The sequence below is a fragment of the Pygocentrus nattereri genome, chromosome 17, assembly GCF_015220715.1.
Source record: "Pygocentrus nattereri isolate fPygNat1 chromosome 17, fPygNat1.pri, whole genome shotgun sequence".
Taxonomy (NCBI): Eukaryota; Metazoa; Chordata; class Actinopteri; order Characiformes; family Serrasalmidae; genus Pygocentrus; species Pygocentrus nattereri.
The window spans coordinates 24,610,113-24,624,901 of NC_051227.1; the positions used below are offsets into that span (position 1 = coordinate 24,610,113).

The 14,789-nt window shown below is 38.4% G+C and overlaps 1 protein-coding gene across 1 annotated transcript; it reads left to right on the forward strand.

Annotated features, from left to right (window-relative positions):
• The first annotated feature begins 140 nt into the window (after positions 1–140).
• Positions 141–10,527, forward strand: LOC108426921. Its single transcript, XM_037546794.1, has 15 exons — positions 141–504; positions 5,602–5,943; positions 6,839–7,135; positions 7,213–7,333; positions 7,462–7,494; positions 7,787–7,813; positions 7,999–8,046; positions 8,196–8,228; positions 8,359–8,385; positions 8,570–8,611; positions 8,827–8,859; positions 8,988–9,014; positions 9,125–9,154; positions 10,137–10,179; positions 10,333–10,527. The coding sequence occupies exons 1-15, from the start codon at positions 141–143 to the stop codon at positions 10,369–10,371; spliced, it is 1,506 nt and encodes a 501-aa protein (XP_037402691.1). The 3' UTR covers positions 10,372–10,527.
• Positions 10,528–14,789: the final 4,262 nt, after the last annotated feature.

A 14,789-nucleotide genomic window follows, 5' to 3' on the forward strand; every position in this document is an offset into this window, starting at 1 on the left:
CGCTGCTCACCGGCTCACTTTCTAAGTTTGTGTAGAGTTTTTGTACTGTTGACGTCGGCGGGATTACGATGTGGATCCACAGAGTGTGTGTCTGGTTGGTGCTCACCTGGGCTGTTTTATCCGTTGTTTATCACCCGGTGATGGCCCTCCTTCAGTACACTGCTGCAGAGCTTCTTCGACTCCGCTTCCACCCGGCTGGCCCTCCACCTGTGGCGCTTCACCTCCATCCGGACATCGCTTTCAATCCCCGTCGCAAATACATTCACCGTGGGTCACGGCTAAACTTCACTACCAGTAACAGTGACTCTATACAATCCTTCTGGTCTAGAACTCGTCGTCCTCCCCGCAATACTGACCGGGGTGTCAACCGCGATGTATTAGCCCACCTGGCAAAGTCGGCTAACTCTTCCATCAAGCACCGCAGTTCCAACGTGAACTTCGGTCTTTTAAACGTCCGCTCTCTTACTGGTAAGGGTCATCTCATCCAGGATGTCCTTCGCGACTGTAAGTTGGACGTTCTTTGTTTGACTGAAACTTGGCAACATCCCAACGACTTTGTTTCTCTTAACGAGTCAACTCCATCCGAGTTTGTTTACATTTGTCACCCCCGCAATTCGGGTAGGGGCGGAGGTCTCGCGATAATTTACCGAAAGCACTGGAAAGTCCTCCCTGTCTCTGCTCCACTCTTCCACTCATTTGAATACACTGCAGTACATCTCCCTGGATCTGCTCCTACTAATTTATGTACTGTTTATCGACGACCTAAACCTAACAAGGATTTCTTATATGACTTTGCTGCTCTTCTCACGCATCTCTCTGTTCTCTCTCCCAATATGATTATTGTTGGTGATTTTAATATCCACATGGACAATGGCAATAACCTTCTCTCCAGAGACTTCACCTCCTGTTTGGGTAGTTTTGGTTTGCAACAATACATCAATTTTCCGACACATTCTAAAGGTCATATTCTGGATTTGGTTTGTTGTTCTGGTGTCACCCCTACTCACTGTAAAGCCGATCTGTTTTCCCTTTCTGATCATAAGATCATTTCTTTTAATGTTAATATAATAGCCTTGAAAATCTGTGTACCTCGTGTCATTACATTTAGGAAAATTAATGATATTGATCCTGTCATTTTCTCCTCTGCTATATCTGACCTTCCGTTTGTTCACAGTCTGTCAACTCTTGATGAACTCATTTCCCACTATAATGTCAATCTTCAAAACCTTCTAAATGCATTTGCTCCACTCAAACACAGATCTGTTTCATTTGCTCGTTCAGCTCCATGGTTTACTTCTAACCTGCGGCTTCTCAAAGCCAAAGGACGCCAACTGGAACGTCTGTTTAGAAAAACTGGACTTACAATACATAGAGAAATGTATGACAACCATATTTTATATTATAAGGACTGTATTGTCTCAGCAAAATCTGCATATTATTCTGGTTTAGTTAGCTCTAATGAAGGTCACTCCAAGTCTCTGTTTTCTCTGTTTGCCAGTTTAACTAAGCCTCCTGACCCATTTCCCTCTCACATGCACTCTCCTGATTTTTGCAATTCTCTCCTGTCTTTCTTTTCTGATAAAGTCTCTAATATCCACCAACAACTTAGCTCTGTAAGAACTCTCTATACTGAAGCTGATTCGCTGTTCTCCTCGTTGTCCGTCTGTCATTCCTTTTCAACTTTCACTCTTCCGTCTTTATCTGATGTAATAAATATTATTCATAAATCGAACTCATCCACCTGCCAGCTTGACCCTCTTCCCACAAAGTTGGTTAAAGCTTGTCTACCTACCTTAGCTCCTCTCATTACCACTATCATTTGCTCTTCCCTTAATAATGGAACTGTTCCGTTATCTTTGAAAACAGCTTCCGTCACTCCAATTCTAAAAAAGCCTGGATTAGATCCTAACAACTTCGATAATCTTCGCCCTATATCTAATCTTCCTTTTCTTGCAAAAATTCTGGAGAAAGTCGTTGCTTCCCAGCTCCACTCATACCTCAGTACACATAATCTCTATGAACAATTCCAATCTGGTTTCCGCCCCCACCACAGTACTGAAACAGCTTTGTTAAGGATCACTAATGACATAAAATGACTTCTGGACACAGATATGTCTAAACACTTTTAAAATGACTAAAAATCCAAATTTACAACTTATACAATACAAAACTCTCCATAGAATACATTATACAGGGCACAGAATGTTCCAAATGGGCCTCAGAGAAACAAATATATGCACTAACTGCACAGGTAATTATACTGAAAATTATATGCATGCTATATGGTCTTGCATGCCTGTTCAGAGATTTGGGCAGACGATATGTGAAGACTTATCCACATGGTTCCATTGTGATATCCAAGTCTCACTCTTTGGGTGTCTGATGGCTCTTGGACTGGAGATGGGGGCTGCCGCTCTGCGGTTTCTGTGTGCGGAGCCCTGTTGTTGATGGTGGGGGGCCTGGATGTGTGCGCTCACGGTCTTGGGGTGGGGATCTGGGGGCCCGTGGGGGTGGGTGCTGGCCCCGTCCGGGGGGCTGGCCTCCTCTGTGTGGGCCGGGGTGCGGGGTCTAGGGCCTTGGCGCCTGGGGTCGCCCGTCCCCCGTTTGGGCTCCTCCCTGCGCTGGAAGGGTCTGTGCCCCCCTGGGCGCACCGCCGGGTGGTGGGGGGTTTGGGACGTGCCGGGGTGTCTGTCTGGCATTCCGGGATTCTGGATGCCTCCCGGGAGGAGGGGTGGGGCACTCAAGTAGGGGGACAACCAGGTTCTGGTTCTCACACCCCGGTTTGGTGCACCCTGCCTGGTGGGGGGACTGGCCGGTCGTTCGGGGCCGGGGTGGCTGCCTCCCTGGGTTGCCGCTGGCCCGCCGACACTGTGAGTCCATGTATGTTCCGTGTGTGTACATGAGTGGGTGACCGAATACATATGTGAATATGTATATGTATGTATATCTGTATAATTTTTTTTTCCCTTCTCTTTTTTTTTTTATTTACTTATTTATCTATTTATTTTTATTTAGTTGTCTGTTTATTTACTTATTTGATTTGATTTTTCTTTCTTTTTTTTTATTATTTTTTTTCTATTTATTTATTTACTTATTTAATTATCATTATTATGATTTATTATTATTATTATCTTTTTTTTTCTCCTTCCTCCCTTCTTCTCTTTCTTTCCTGTCCTCTTTTTTATTGCCTGTCAGGCCTGGCCAAACAAATAAAATACAAACTTTAACAAGAATAGGCTTTAGTAACCTATAGAGCTTTTTCTTGTGAAAACAAATATGTTTGGTACATCAGTACATTCGGATTACCATTCCGATTGCAAAAATGGCCAGACATGACAGGTTAAAAAAAAAAAAAAAAAAAAAAAAAAGATCACTAATGACCTTTTGATGGCTGCTGATTCTGGTTTTCTCACTATTCTCATCCTCCTGGATCTCAGCGCAGCATTTGATACTATTTCTCATGATATCCTTCTGAACAGATTAGCATCCATCGGTATTAGTCAAACTCCGCTTGCATGGTTTAGTTCATATCTTTCTGGCCGCACTCAGTTTCTTCAGTTTAAATCTCATTCCTGTTTCCTGTTGCTGCTGGTGTGCCCCAGGGTTCCGTACTAGGGCCCCTTTTATTTATTATTTATTTGCTCCCCCTTGGCTACATATTTCGCAAATATAATATCAATTTTCATTGTTATGCTGATGACACCCAGCTCTACATTTCCTCTAAACCTACTTCATCTCTACCAACTTCCTCCATTTCGGACTGTCTGATGGAAATTCAGTCATGGTTTTCCTTTAATTTTCTTAAACTCAATAGTAAGAAAACAGAAGTTTTACTTGTTGGCACTCCTTCCACTTTAACCAAATCTCCAAATTTTCCCATTATTATTGATAATTCTCATGTATATCCTTCCCCTCAGGTAAAGAGTTTGGGTGTCATACTTGATGGTACGTTTTCTTTTTCATCTCATATTAATTCTATCACCCGTTCTGCCTACTTTCACTTGCGTAACATTAACCGACTTCGTCCCTTTCTTACTCCTCATGCTGCTGCTGTCCTTGTCCATAGCCTTATCACATCCAAGTTAGATTACTGCAACTCTCTTCTGTTTGGTCTCCCGAATAAGACTCTCCATAAACTGAAACTTCTCCAGAACTCTGCTGCCCGGGTCATTACTCGTACTCCACCCAGAAAACACATCACCCCGGTTCTGCAACAGCTCCACTGGTTACCCATTGAAGCTAGAATTAATTTTAAAATTTTAACTCTAACATTCAAATCCATTCATAACCTTGCTCCTCCTTACCTGTCTGAACTGTTACACATCTCTACTCCGTCCCGTTCCCTCAGATCCTCATCCTCCACTCATCTTTTTGTTCCTTCTGCCCGCCTTGTTACTATGGGCAACAGCGCCTTTAGTCGCTGTGCCCCTCAGCTATGGAATTCCCTCCCCCCTGTTATTAGGAATGCAGACTCTCTTCTCTCTTTTAAATCTCTATTGAAAACATACCTGTTTAAGCAAGCATATTCTATTTAAACTGGTTTGTTGTTTTACCGTGACCCTTTTAGTATTTTAGTATTGTTTTATTTTGACGTATTCAAATGATTGTTGATTCACATTTATTATTATTATTGCTTTTTCCTGTCTTGTAAGATGACCTTGGGTTTTTGAAAGGCGCCATGAAATAAAATGTATTATTATTATTATAAGATCAGGGTAAAAGGGGGCTAACAAAGTGTGCAGAGAAACAGGTGGACTATAATCTGTAATTGTAGAACTACAAAGTGCACCTACATAGTAGGTGAAGCTGATAAATGGACAATGAGCATAGAAATAGTCATAATGTTATGCCTGATCGGTGTATGGTTGTTTCCACAGGTACATGGCTGTCCAAATTTTTAGACAATAAAATTTAAGAAAGAATTTCTTTCATGACACTGTGAGCGGTTGTTTCACTGTTTTGAGTATAAACAGTATAGTCTGACAATTTTCAATATACACGATATGGCCAAAAGTATGTGGACGACTGACCATCACACCTTTCTTGGACATCCCATTCCAAAGCAATTTCCTTCAATATGGGGCTGCCACCCATTTAATTGTGCAATTAAAATTAGCCAAACAAATATTTTTTTCTTTAATATTGTTACTGGGACAAAACATTGTACCTACAAAATGGTAGCTTTATATGAGAATTAAAAAAAAGAAAAAGTAACTTTTAATGGAAATTAATTTCAGAAGATTTGGACCATTTCTATTGGTCCATTCAACATATTTTTTTAACACAGTGCAAATGATTCTTAAATTATGCAAAACAGTGAAAACCAACCAAAAAAGATTCAAACTAATAAAGATAGACCATAAACGTAATGCAGAAGGAGAGCAAACATGACATTGAACTTCTCTGAAATGACAAATGATAGTGGTGAGTGCTGCACCCCCAGCTATGTGGATGTTCCCTCAGAGATATATAACCATTGAGTGACACATCAGTGGTTTCAGAATATAAGTAATATACTAATAGTTTGCAGCAGTTCATGCACTTTACAATAACCATTTGATCACTGACAAATAACAGTGACATATCTTTACTCAATTTCAGCTTTGCACATTTTCGAGGCAAACGTGGTGTCCAGGATCAGTGCCCTGACCCGCTCCTGTGTGGTGATACCGTGCACCTTCCAGATCGGAGACGTGCCTGTCACCCGGCTCCGTGGCCTGTGGTACACCAACAACGGGGAATATGTTTACCATACTGGACAGACCAACATTCTGGACAACTTTAAAGGTCGCACAAAGCTGTTGGGGGACACAAATGAGCAGAACTGCACTTTAGAGATCGATGATGTCCAAGCCCATGATAATGGGCCATTTTGTTTCCATGCAGAAAAGGGTAGCGACAAGTATAGGTTTAACCACAGCTGCGTTTTCATTGTGATGAAAGGTGAGAAGATAACTCTGTTATACAATGAAAATGTATGTGTGCATGTGTTTTCAGAACCTTTTTGATTAAAACTTTAGATGAACAACCAACACAGATAAAAACTCAAAGTGGAATCAACCAGTCACATTTTTATTTACTATGGGTGAGACCTATTTTGTGAGAAAAAAAAAGGTCACTCTAGGCTTTTGTTAATCTCACAGGGCAAAACGTGATCTCGTAACGAGAATACATGTCTAGAAACAACTTGTTGAACTTTTGGTGGTATATTGGAGTTTATGTACCAAAAATGGTGATAATTCATTTATACATGACCATTTTCCAACCTTTAGAATTAAACCAGATATTTATGTTACTGTGCCTTTAAGACTAATTCATATAAATGACCATTTCCCTGATTGTACAAATGCAATCTGGGCTGAAACACTGCTTTTAACTTAAACATGACTGGGTGTAGCTAAACTCTATAGGCTGAGTAGACTGTTGTATGTGAATGCATTGCTTGTTGTGACATCACGTAAATATTAAAATCAAAATAGGCTGTTTTTGCAGCTTCAATTCCAGTTTTGGACTGCATGTGATGGGAAACTAGCTGCATGTTTTCACACTTCAACAGTGTTTACATACACGTCTAACCACATACACATCTTTTGTCTCAAAAAAATTCAGTTTTCCATTGTATGGATCTGTTAATTTGCACCAGCATTATCGACATGCTAACATACTGTTAGGAATGTTATAAGGATGCCAGCCAATGTGTTTTTCTCATTTTTTGACCAGCCTTTGACATTTGTGGCCCAAAATGAAGGTCTAGCATTGATAATCAAGGTTGGTCTCTGCTAGAGTACAAAACCGTTAACATTGCTTTGAAAAATGTCCTCGCTTTTTTTTTATTAAGCAACTCCTGACAAGCCTGTGATCTCGGATCTTCCTGAAGAGCTGGAGCCAGGCAAGAGGTATACAATTAGCTGTTCTGTCACCCACACGTGCCCCTCACACCCCCCAACTATAACCTGGAGTATTCCAACTGTCAAGAAAGTGGTGAGCCACACAGAGACAAGTGGAGGCCAGTGGAAAACAATCTCAACAGTTACTTACGTACCAACTGGCTACGAAAAAGAAGAAGACCTTATTTGCACAGCCTCATTCTGGAGAGGAAAGAAACAAGAGCATTCAGTCGAGCTTCCTTTGAAAAGTGAGTATGTAAAACAACAGTGCAATGCTGTGATGGTTCACTGCACAACTGAAGACTAATGAGTGCACTGTTTTTAGGATATGAGGGGCTGGGAATGGAGACCGTAGGACCTTACATCCTCGCACCACTGTTCCTAGTTTTACTTCTTTGTGGTGTAGCTATAGCTGGAACTATCATTTATAAGAAGAGGGCTAGGCGGTAAGTTTATGTGTATGTAAATAGTAAAGAGTTTTCCTCTAGGCTGCAGAATTATTCTTCCAACAATTATTTTATTATTTTTATTATTCAAATCCTTAATTTATCTGATATTCTTTGCTGCATTATAGGATGCCTTCAGACGGAGAGAGGACTGAGAAAAGGTGAGCAAGATATTACTTTATTTTTATTCATATGATTTATGCATAGAATTAAATTCACAGCAAGTTAATGTGTCCCATCTTTCTTTTTAATTAGTGAAACTGACTTCCTGTTTTAATTCAATTTTAATGAAATGCCATTTTTTGTCATTAACTACAAAACTGTTATTTGAATGCTTTAAGTATGCTACTCGGAAGTTACTTTATATTCAATTGTTTGAGAACATTAATATTATATTTCTCTGCACAGTGCTATTTGCTTAATTTGTTTCATTTGCTCTTCAATTTTTAATAGGAGATCAGTGTGGGCCCAATTATCCAGGTTAGATTAAATTATTCTCTATTATCTTTATTATTATCATGCAAAATAATGTTGGCTAAAATACTGTATTTTAGGTAAAGTACTGTATTAGTAATAAAGTTATTCCAGTTTTCCATAGTTTTATATGGAGATATAAGAGAATTAACTTTGTATCTATTCAAATTGCTACTTTATGTCTACTAAAGGAGAGCTGATGGAACTGCAAGCTGGCTGCCATCTGTAAAAAGAAACAAGTAACTATTTGAGAATATTACACCAACTACAGCAAAATATTACTTTTCTGTGGAAACATAAGACAACTATGAAATATTTCTTATTTAATCTTTTATGACTTACACTTCACACTGAAAATAGGCTGTAAGGTTGTTTATTTCATCCACAGTGTACCAGCACGGCCACCAAAACCTGAGAAAAGGCAAGCTTTGAATACAATTCAATTGAAATATTTGATAATAATTAAAAAAATTAACAATTTGAATTGAACTTTAATATAAGCAAATTTTTATACTGTGATTACATATGTCTTCCTTTTCCCTTGAGAGTAGACAGAGCATCTGGAACCGCTTTTCCAGGTGATTATCTTTGACATTCTTGTGCATTTAGAGTGCACTTTCTTAGTGTTTTTTGTATATGTATAATTTTTTTATTATTGTATTATTTTATATTTGTATTATGTATATGTATATGTGTTTATGTATAATTTTGGGAGCCAAAATTAAATACAGTAACAATATTAATATTATTTTGTCATCACAGAAGAGGTCCAGTAGACAGTGCCGCTCTGATGGTGGAGTGCAAGTAAGTAAAGTGTCAGTAAAGCAGTCAATAGAGTAGTACAGTTAGCAGACTACTTAGATAACGTATAATATTAGGTAGATTTATTTCTCAGTTTTAGCTGTAAGTAGTTCTGTGTTGCTTTTCTCTGTCTTTTCATCTTTACAACAGAATATACATCTAGCAAATATGTGTTTTACATGCGTTTGCCGCTGTAACATTGCTGATATCATCTATAGCGCACCCCAAAGGCCACCGAAACCTGAGAAAAGGCAAGCTGTGAATAAATCAAATATCTAAATCAATTCAAAGCACATATCACAGAATAAGTAATAAGAAGAAATCTAATTAAATTAGTCTACAGCACAATGAACTGTTTGTTTTTTTTCTTTGGGAGCAGGCGCAGCATCTGGAGTCGCTTTTCCAGGTGATTTATATCTGTGTGTTTAGTTCACTTTGCTTCTTGCACTTTTTTATTTAGAATTATTTCCACCAAATTCCAATAGTAATAATTTGAATATTAATTTGTAATCACAGGAGAGTTCCAGATCAGACAGTGGGGTACAAGTAAGTAATACATTATTTAAGCAGTTGACTAAGGTGGGATGTGTTATTAACTCACAATACTTTAGTATGGAATGTGTATTATGTAATCATATAGATGGAAAATTTCCTAATACAGAGTCCTAATACATTTAAGGTTTTAATGGTGACGGAGTGAATATATATATAAAGTGATCTGTAATAAAGTCTTTAAGGATCTGTGGCAAGCTTTTAAATCATCAGTGATAAGGAAATGTCAGTGCTGTCAGCAGATCAGCTACAAATTAATGTACTTTCTCAGACCAATGTTTTTTGAACATTTCACAAAGTGCTTAGACTTAAACTGCATTTTCCTGAGGTTTTGGAACACGCTGTAGGCATCAATTTCAGAAGAAGTGTAAAGTTACAAAAATCAAAGTTCAGAAGGTAAAACGTTACACATCATTGTGCAGTTTTAGTTCAAAAACAGGTCAAAGTAAATTTATAAATTGCTGCTTTCTGTTTTTATTAACATTTTACCTGCTGCTTTGGAAATGGCTTTGTACTCTAAGCAAACTACTGATGTACATAAGTAAACTTTTTTTTTGAGGGTAACTACTGGGCAGAACTGGGCATGACTACACTGGGGAAAAAATTGAGTATACAAAATAGAAGATATAAATGTGGATATAAAGATTACATTATTTGCAGTGATCTCCAGTCATGGGCAGCAGGGTTTCTGCAGAGTTTGGCGATTTTTCTGCTGAAGCACACCAAGTCTAGTTGTTGTATTAGTGCAGAGAAATCCACTTCTTTCTCACATCGTATTAGAAAGCAACATAGATAAAAACATAAACCAACCAACACTTAATTCTGCAGTCAAAGTCAAAATGCAATGCAGAACATTGCTAACTTTCTCTCTTATCTCTCTCTCTCTCTCTCTCTCTCTCTCTCTCTCTCTCTCTCTCTCTCTCTCCCTTGATGTCTCTCTCTCTGTTTATGTTTCTATTTGTAAACATTACCATAGTGTCCCAAAATCCTACAACAAATCAGGAGGAGGCTGTTCGGCTGTAAGTATATCTTCTATTCACTGATGTTATCATCCAACTTCCAAAGCTACTAATAGTCATATAAGCACTACCATAAACATTGAACCACTCCCTTTAACTATTTCCCTATTTAATCTTGTTAAGCTGAGTATTTCATTCTTTTTTTCATTACAGCATTATGATGAAGATTTCGGCTTATATGGAAATGCATGATGATGGATGCGAAGATTCTATGAAGGACAAAGCAACAACATGTTTCCTTTTTAATGATATATGTTCTGTACTTCTATACGATCCATTTCATAGCACCTAATTAAGATTTGATTTACAATATGTCCAAAAGTTTGTAGACACCTGCTCATCCAGCATTTTTTCTGAGTATTAATAGAGAATTTATTTTCCCTTTGCTGCAGGAATGACCTCTTGATTGCCACAAGAGCATTGGTGAGATCAGTTACTGAATGATTACAAACACAATTCCAATATGTTGGGACAGTAGATAAATGCAAATAAAATCAGGGCACAGTGATGTATAAATCTACTTTGACCTGAAGTTGAACAGAAAGAAGAGCAAAGACAATAAATTTAAAGTTTTACCTCATCAACTTCATTGTTCTTTATAAATTTACACTCATTCTGAAATTGATGCCTGCAACCAAGTTGAAACAGGGGCAAATTAAGTCTAGGAACACTGTGAAATGTTCAAAAAACATACTACACAGGTGATGCAGTTATGCTTGCATATAGAAGAAGCATCTAGAAAAACTTAGTCCTTTGCTAGGAAGGATGGGTCAAGGCTTGCCACTTTGACAAAAATGCATCAACAAAAAATGTGAGTGTTTGAAAAGAATGTTCTGCAGCTAGTGATTGCAAGGATTTTATCCCCTACATGGTCTCAAGAATACTTTCAATAAACGCTATTTGTTGCTGCATCAATAAACGCAAGTTAAGACTGTGAACAGTGGAAATAAAAGACCTAAAGAAGAAAAGACCCATCCAGATACTTGCATACATATCAAAAGCCAGAGACTCTCAGGGTATGATGGGGTATTAGTGGATAACTTGCACATTTTGGAACAACATATGCTGCCTTCCAGACATCATCTTTTTCAGGGACATCCAAGCTTATTTCAACATGACAGTGCCAAAACACATTCTGCATGAGTTACAGCAGCATGGCTGCATAATCAGAAAGTGAGGGTGCTAGACTGGCCAGCAGTCCAGTCCCTGAAAATGTGTGTCTTATTAAGCTCAAAATATGATAACAAAGGCTCTGTAGGATTGCACAGCTGAAGACTCATATAACAAAAGAACGGAAGAAGTTTCGCTTTTAAAACTGGATCAGTTTGTGTCTTCAGTCCCCAAATGATTAATGTAATGTTAAAAGTAAAGCTTATGTAACACAGTAGTAAATGTACTCCTGTCCCAACTCGTTTAGAAAGTGTTGCAGGCATCAAACAATGCAATTAAGTTGAACAATGCTCAAACAATGAAGTTGAACAATATTAAATATTGTTTTTCTACCTTTTTCAATATAATATAGGTCAAACAGAATTTAATATTTACTGCTTTCTGTTTTTATTAACATTTCACACACTGTTGTATTCCTGAATGACAAATGCCACCCCAACTGAACTCAAGGGTTCTAAGTGGGGCTCCATCACTCGAGAGACTCTAGTTCCATTGCTCCCACACCCCTTTTACCAGTGGTTGGCATTTGCCTTGCTGACATTAAGCTCATGTACAGCTGCTCCACAGCCTCTCATTCTACTAGAAATGATTTTCTACAAAGATTATAAAAGCTGTTTGTGCAGTTGTTCACCTGTATTAGCAATGAGTACATAAAGTAGTTTAAATCACTCATTAGAGGGGGTGTCTGGATACTTTTGGACATTAATTGTAGCTTGTTATTTCTGTATGATTTTATTTGATTGCAGTATGAGAAATTGTGAATAGAGTCCTCAGTTTATGTAAAGCCTCAGTCAGGAATAGCTGCAGTTAGCTTACTTTTTCTGATTTTAACACCAGATAATTTTGAACAACAGTAATTCTAAAAACATATAGAGTGTGCACTGCCTGCAGGCTTAATGCCTTTGGCCCTACAAAAAATTTGAGCTGTTAAAGAGAGGAGTTTTAATCAAATTTACTAGGAAATATACTTTATTTCCTTTCTCCTACAGCTTCAGCAGCATTTTTGCATTTTAAATAATGGCAATTATCTCTTTCAGATAATGTTCCTATAAGGAAGATTATTTGAAAGTTATTAAAGTTATGATTTGAATTTCCTGCTTACCTTGCATATTATTACTGTATAAACTAACCACATCTAAAGCCTCACCTCTAATATTTACTGCACTGTATTTTTATTAGTTAACCAAGTCAACATTATAATGCCTTACTTATTAAAATCTTTCAGCTGGAAACAGATTCTTTTGACTCCTTATTTCAACCTTTCTGCATAATGTAACGGGGAGCGAGGTAGTGGACGCATGTGCGGAGGTAAGCGACTTTTATTGAGGGCAAATCCAATATCAGGGTCGTAACGGTCCAGGGTCATATAGCCAACACGAACAGTTGAGTTTCCGACATGACAAACAGCTGGATACGGCAAACAACACCAACACTACGAGCACACAACGACCAGCGAAAACAAAGGGCAAACACAGGGCTTAAATACACAGGGGCAACGAGAGACAGGTGAAAGCAATCAGGGGCGGAGTTACAAAACCAAAACAAAAACTCACATGGTAAACCAAAACACGAACACATGGACAGGACTGGGAGGGGCCAATCGTGACACATAACACTGACATAATTATGCCATAACATGTCATGACAGATTATGTCCAGGAATTTAACAGATGTATCATGAACTTTATCTGTAATTATCAAAATAGATATAATGATATTTGATGAGATCAAACAGTATGAATTCTGTCATGTCAACTAACAGTAATGGTAACATGACACTGGTATATTACTGAACATAATCTGTTGTGACATGTTTGTGGCATAGTTATGTCATGTTATATAGCAGAGTTTAAGTAAAGTGTTACCCTGTTGTTATCTGTTGTGGTGTAGGCTTTGGATCATAAGTTTACTTTGATGATAGCTTTAAAAAGATTTAGATGTCTGCATCTCAGAGTCAGTTAGAGTCAAGTGCATGGGCACCTTAACCTGCTCAGGCGTCCTGGGCCTACTTGTGAACACAGTAGTTTTTTTCTTGCGCCATTTAAGGTGGAACATGAAAATTCAAACAAGAAGCTGGAGGACAGGAAGCTGACTTCAGCATTGTATTCCATGACAAGCTACAGCTTTGATCCAGTGGCATAGACAGAAATAAATATTTGGGTAGACCTGTGAAAAAGTGGGTAAGCTAACTTGGTAGACACAGTTTCCAAATGCAGACCCAAAAAAGACGACGTGACTAAAACCTCTGCTTTTAACCCATCCGTGAAGTGAGACATGACATACAGACTAGTGAGCACACACACACACACACTAAGGGGCAGTGAGCACACTTGCCCGGAGCGGTGGGCAGCCCAAACCGCAGCGCCCGGGGAGCAGTTGGGGGTTAGGTGTCTAGCTTGGGGGATTGAACCGGCGACCTTCTGGTCATGAGGCAGGTTCCCTAACCTCCAGCCCACGACTGCCCCACAGTATAACTGTGTGTCAGAGAAAATTGATGCTGTGTTTACTGATAATGGTACCCAGTGGTAGAATATAATGTAAATTACATAGATCTTAAAACAGAGCCTTGTGGAACACCATTATTTACTTTTGCAATAACAGATGATTCACAAAAAGTAGTATTTAATCAAAGTAACTAAAGTTTTTTAAATAAAAATGGCATTTTCAAGAAGTTCTGCTCAGGTTTTAAATCTAATCACATTACAGAGACTGCTCTAACTAAAATAGTTGGTGATCTTAGACTCAATACTGCTGCAAATAAGATTTCAGTTCTTATTCTCTTAGATTTGAGTGCTGCATTTGGCACAATTGACCACAGCATTCTAATCAGTCAGCTAGAAAACTGGGCTGGTCTTGCCAGTGTGCCCTTAACTTGTTTCGAACCTACAAAACAAGGACACAATTTTATTTAAGCCTTGGAGATCATGTCTCAAAGAGATATGACAGATCAGAAAAAACTGTCTTGGTCCCTTTTTTCTGTTTAAATATGCAACCATTGTATAATTTCATCAGAGACCACAATATTCATTTTCATACACTGATGACACTCAGCGTTTACATTTCCATTGAGCAGAATGACATACATGCTCTAGGTGACTGACTATCTGTCAGTCAACTGTTAATCAATGGATTACTGAAATCTTTCTAAAATGAAATGATGCTCATTGGACATTTTTAAACGAGAACATAAAACATTCGTTTTTAGTCAAGCTTAAAATTGACAAAATGCTTTTTTCTTCATTTATTTATTTAATCTATTCTTTAAATCAGTTCTGTTTATTTAAACCATTGTTATATATTTATTTTGGGTAGCACGGTGACGTGGTGGGTAGCGCTGTCGCCTCACAGCAAGTAGCGCCTGTGTTCGGTTCCCTGGCCAGGCAACCAGGGTCCTGTGTGGCTGTGTGGAGTTTGCATGTTTTCCGGTGTCTGCGTGGGTT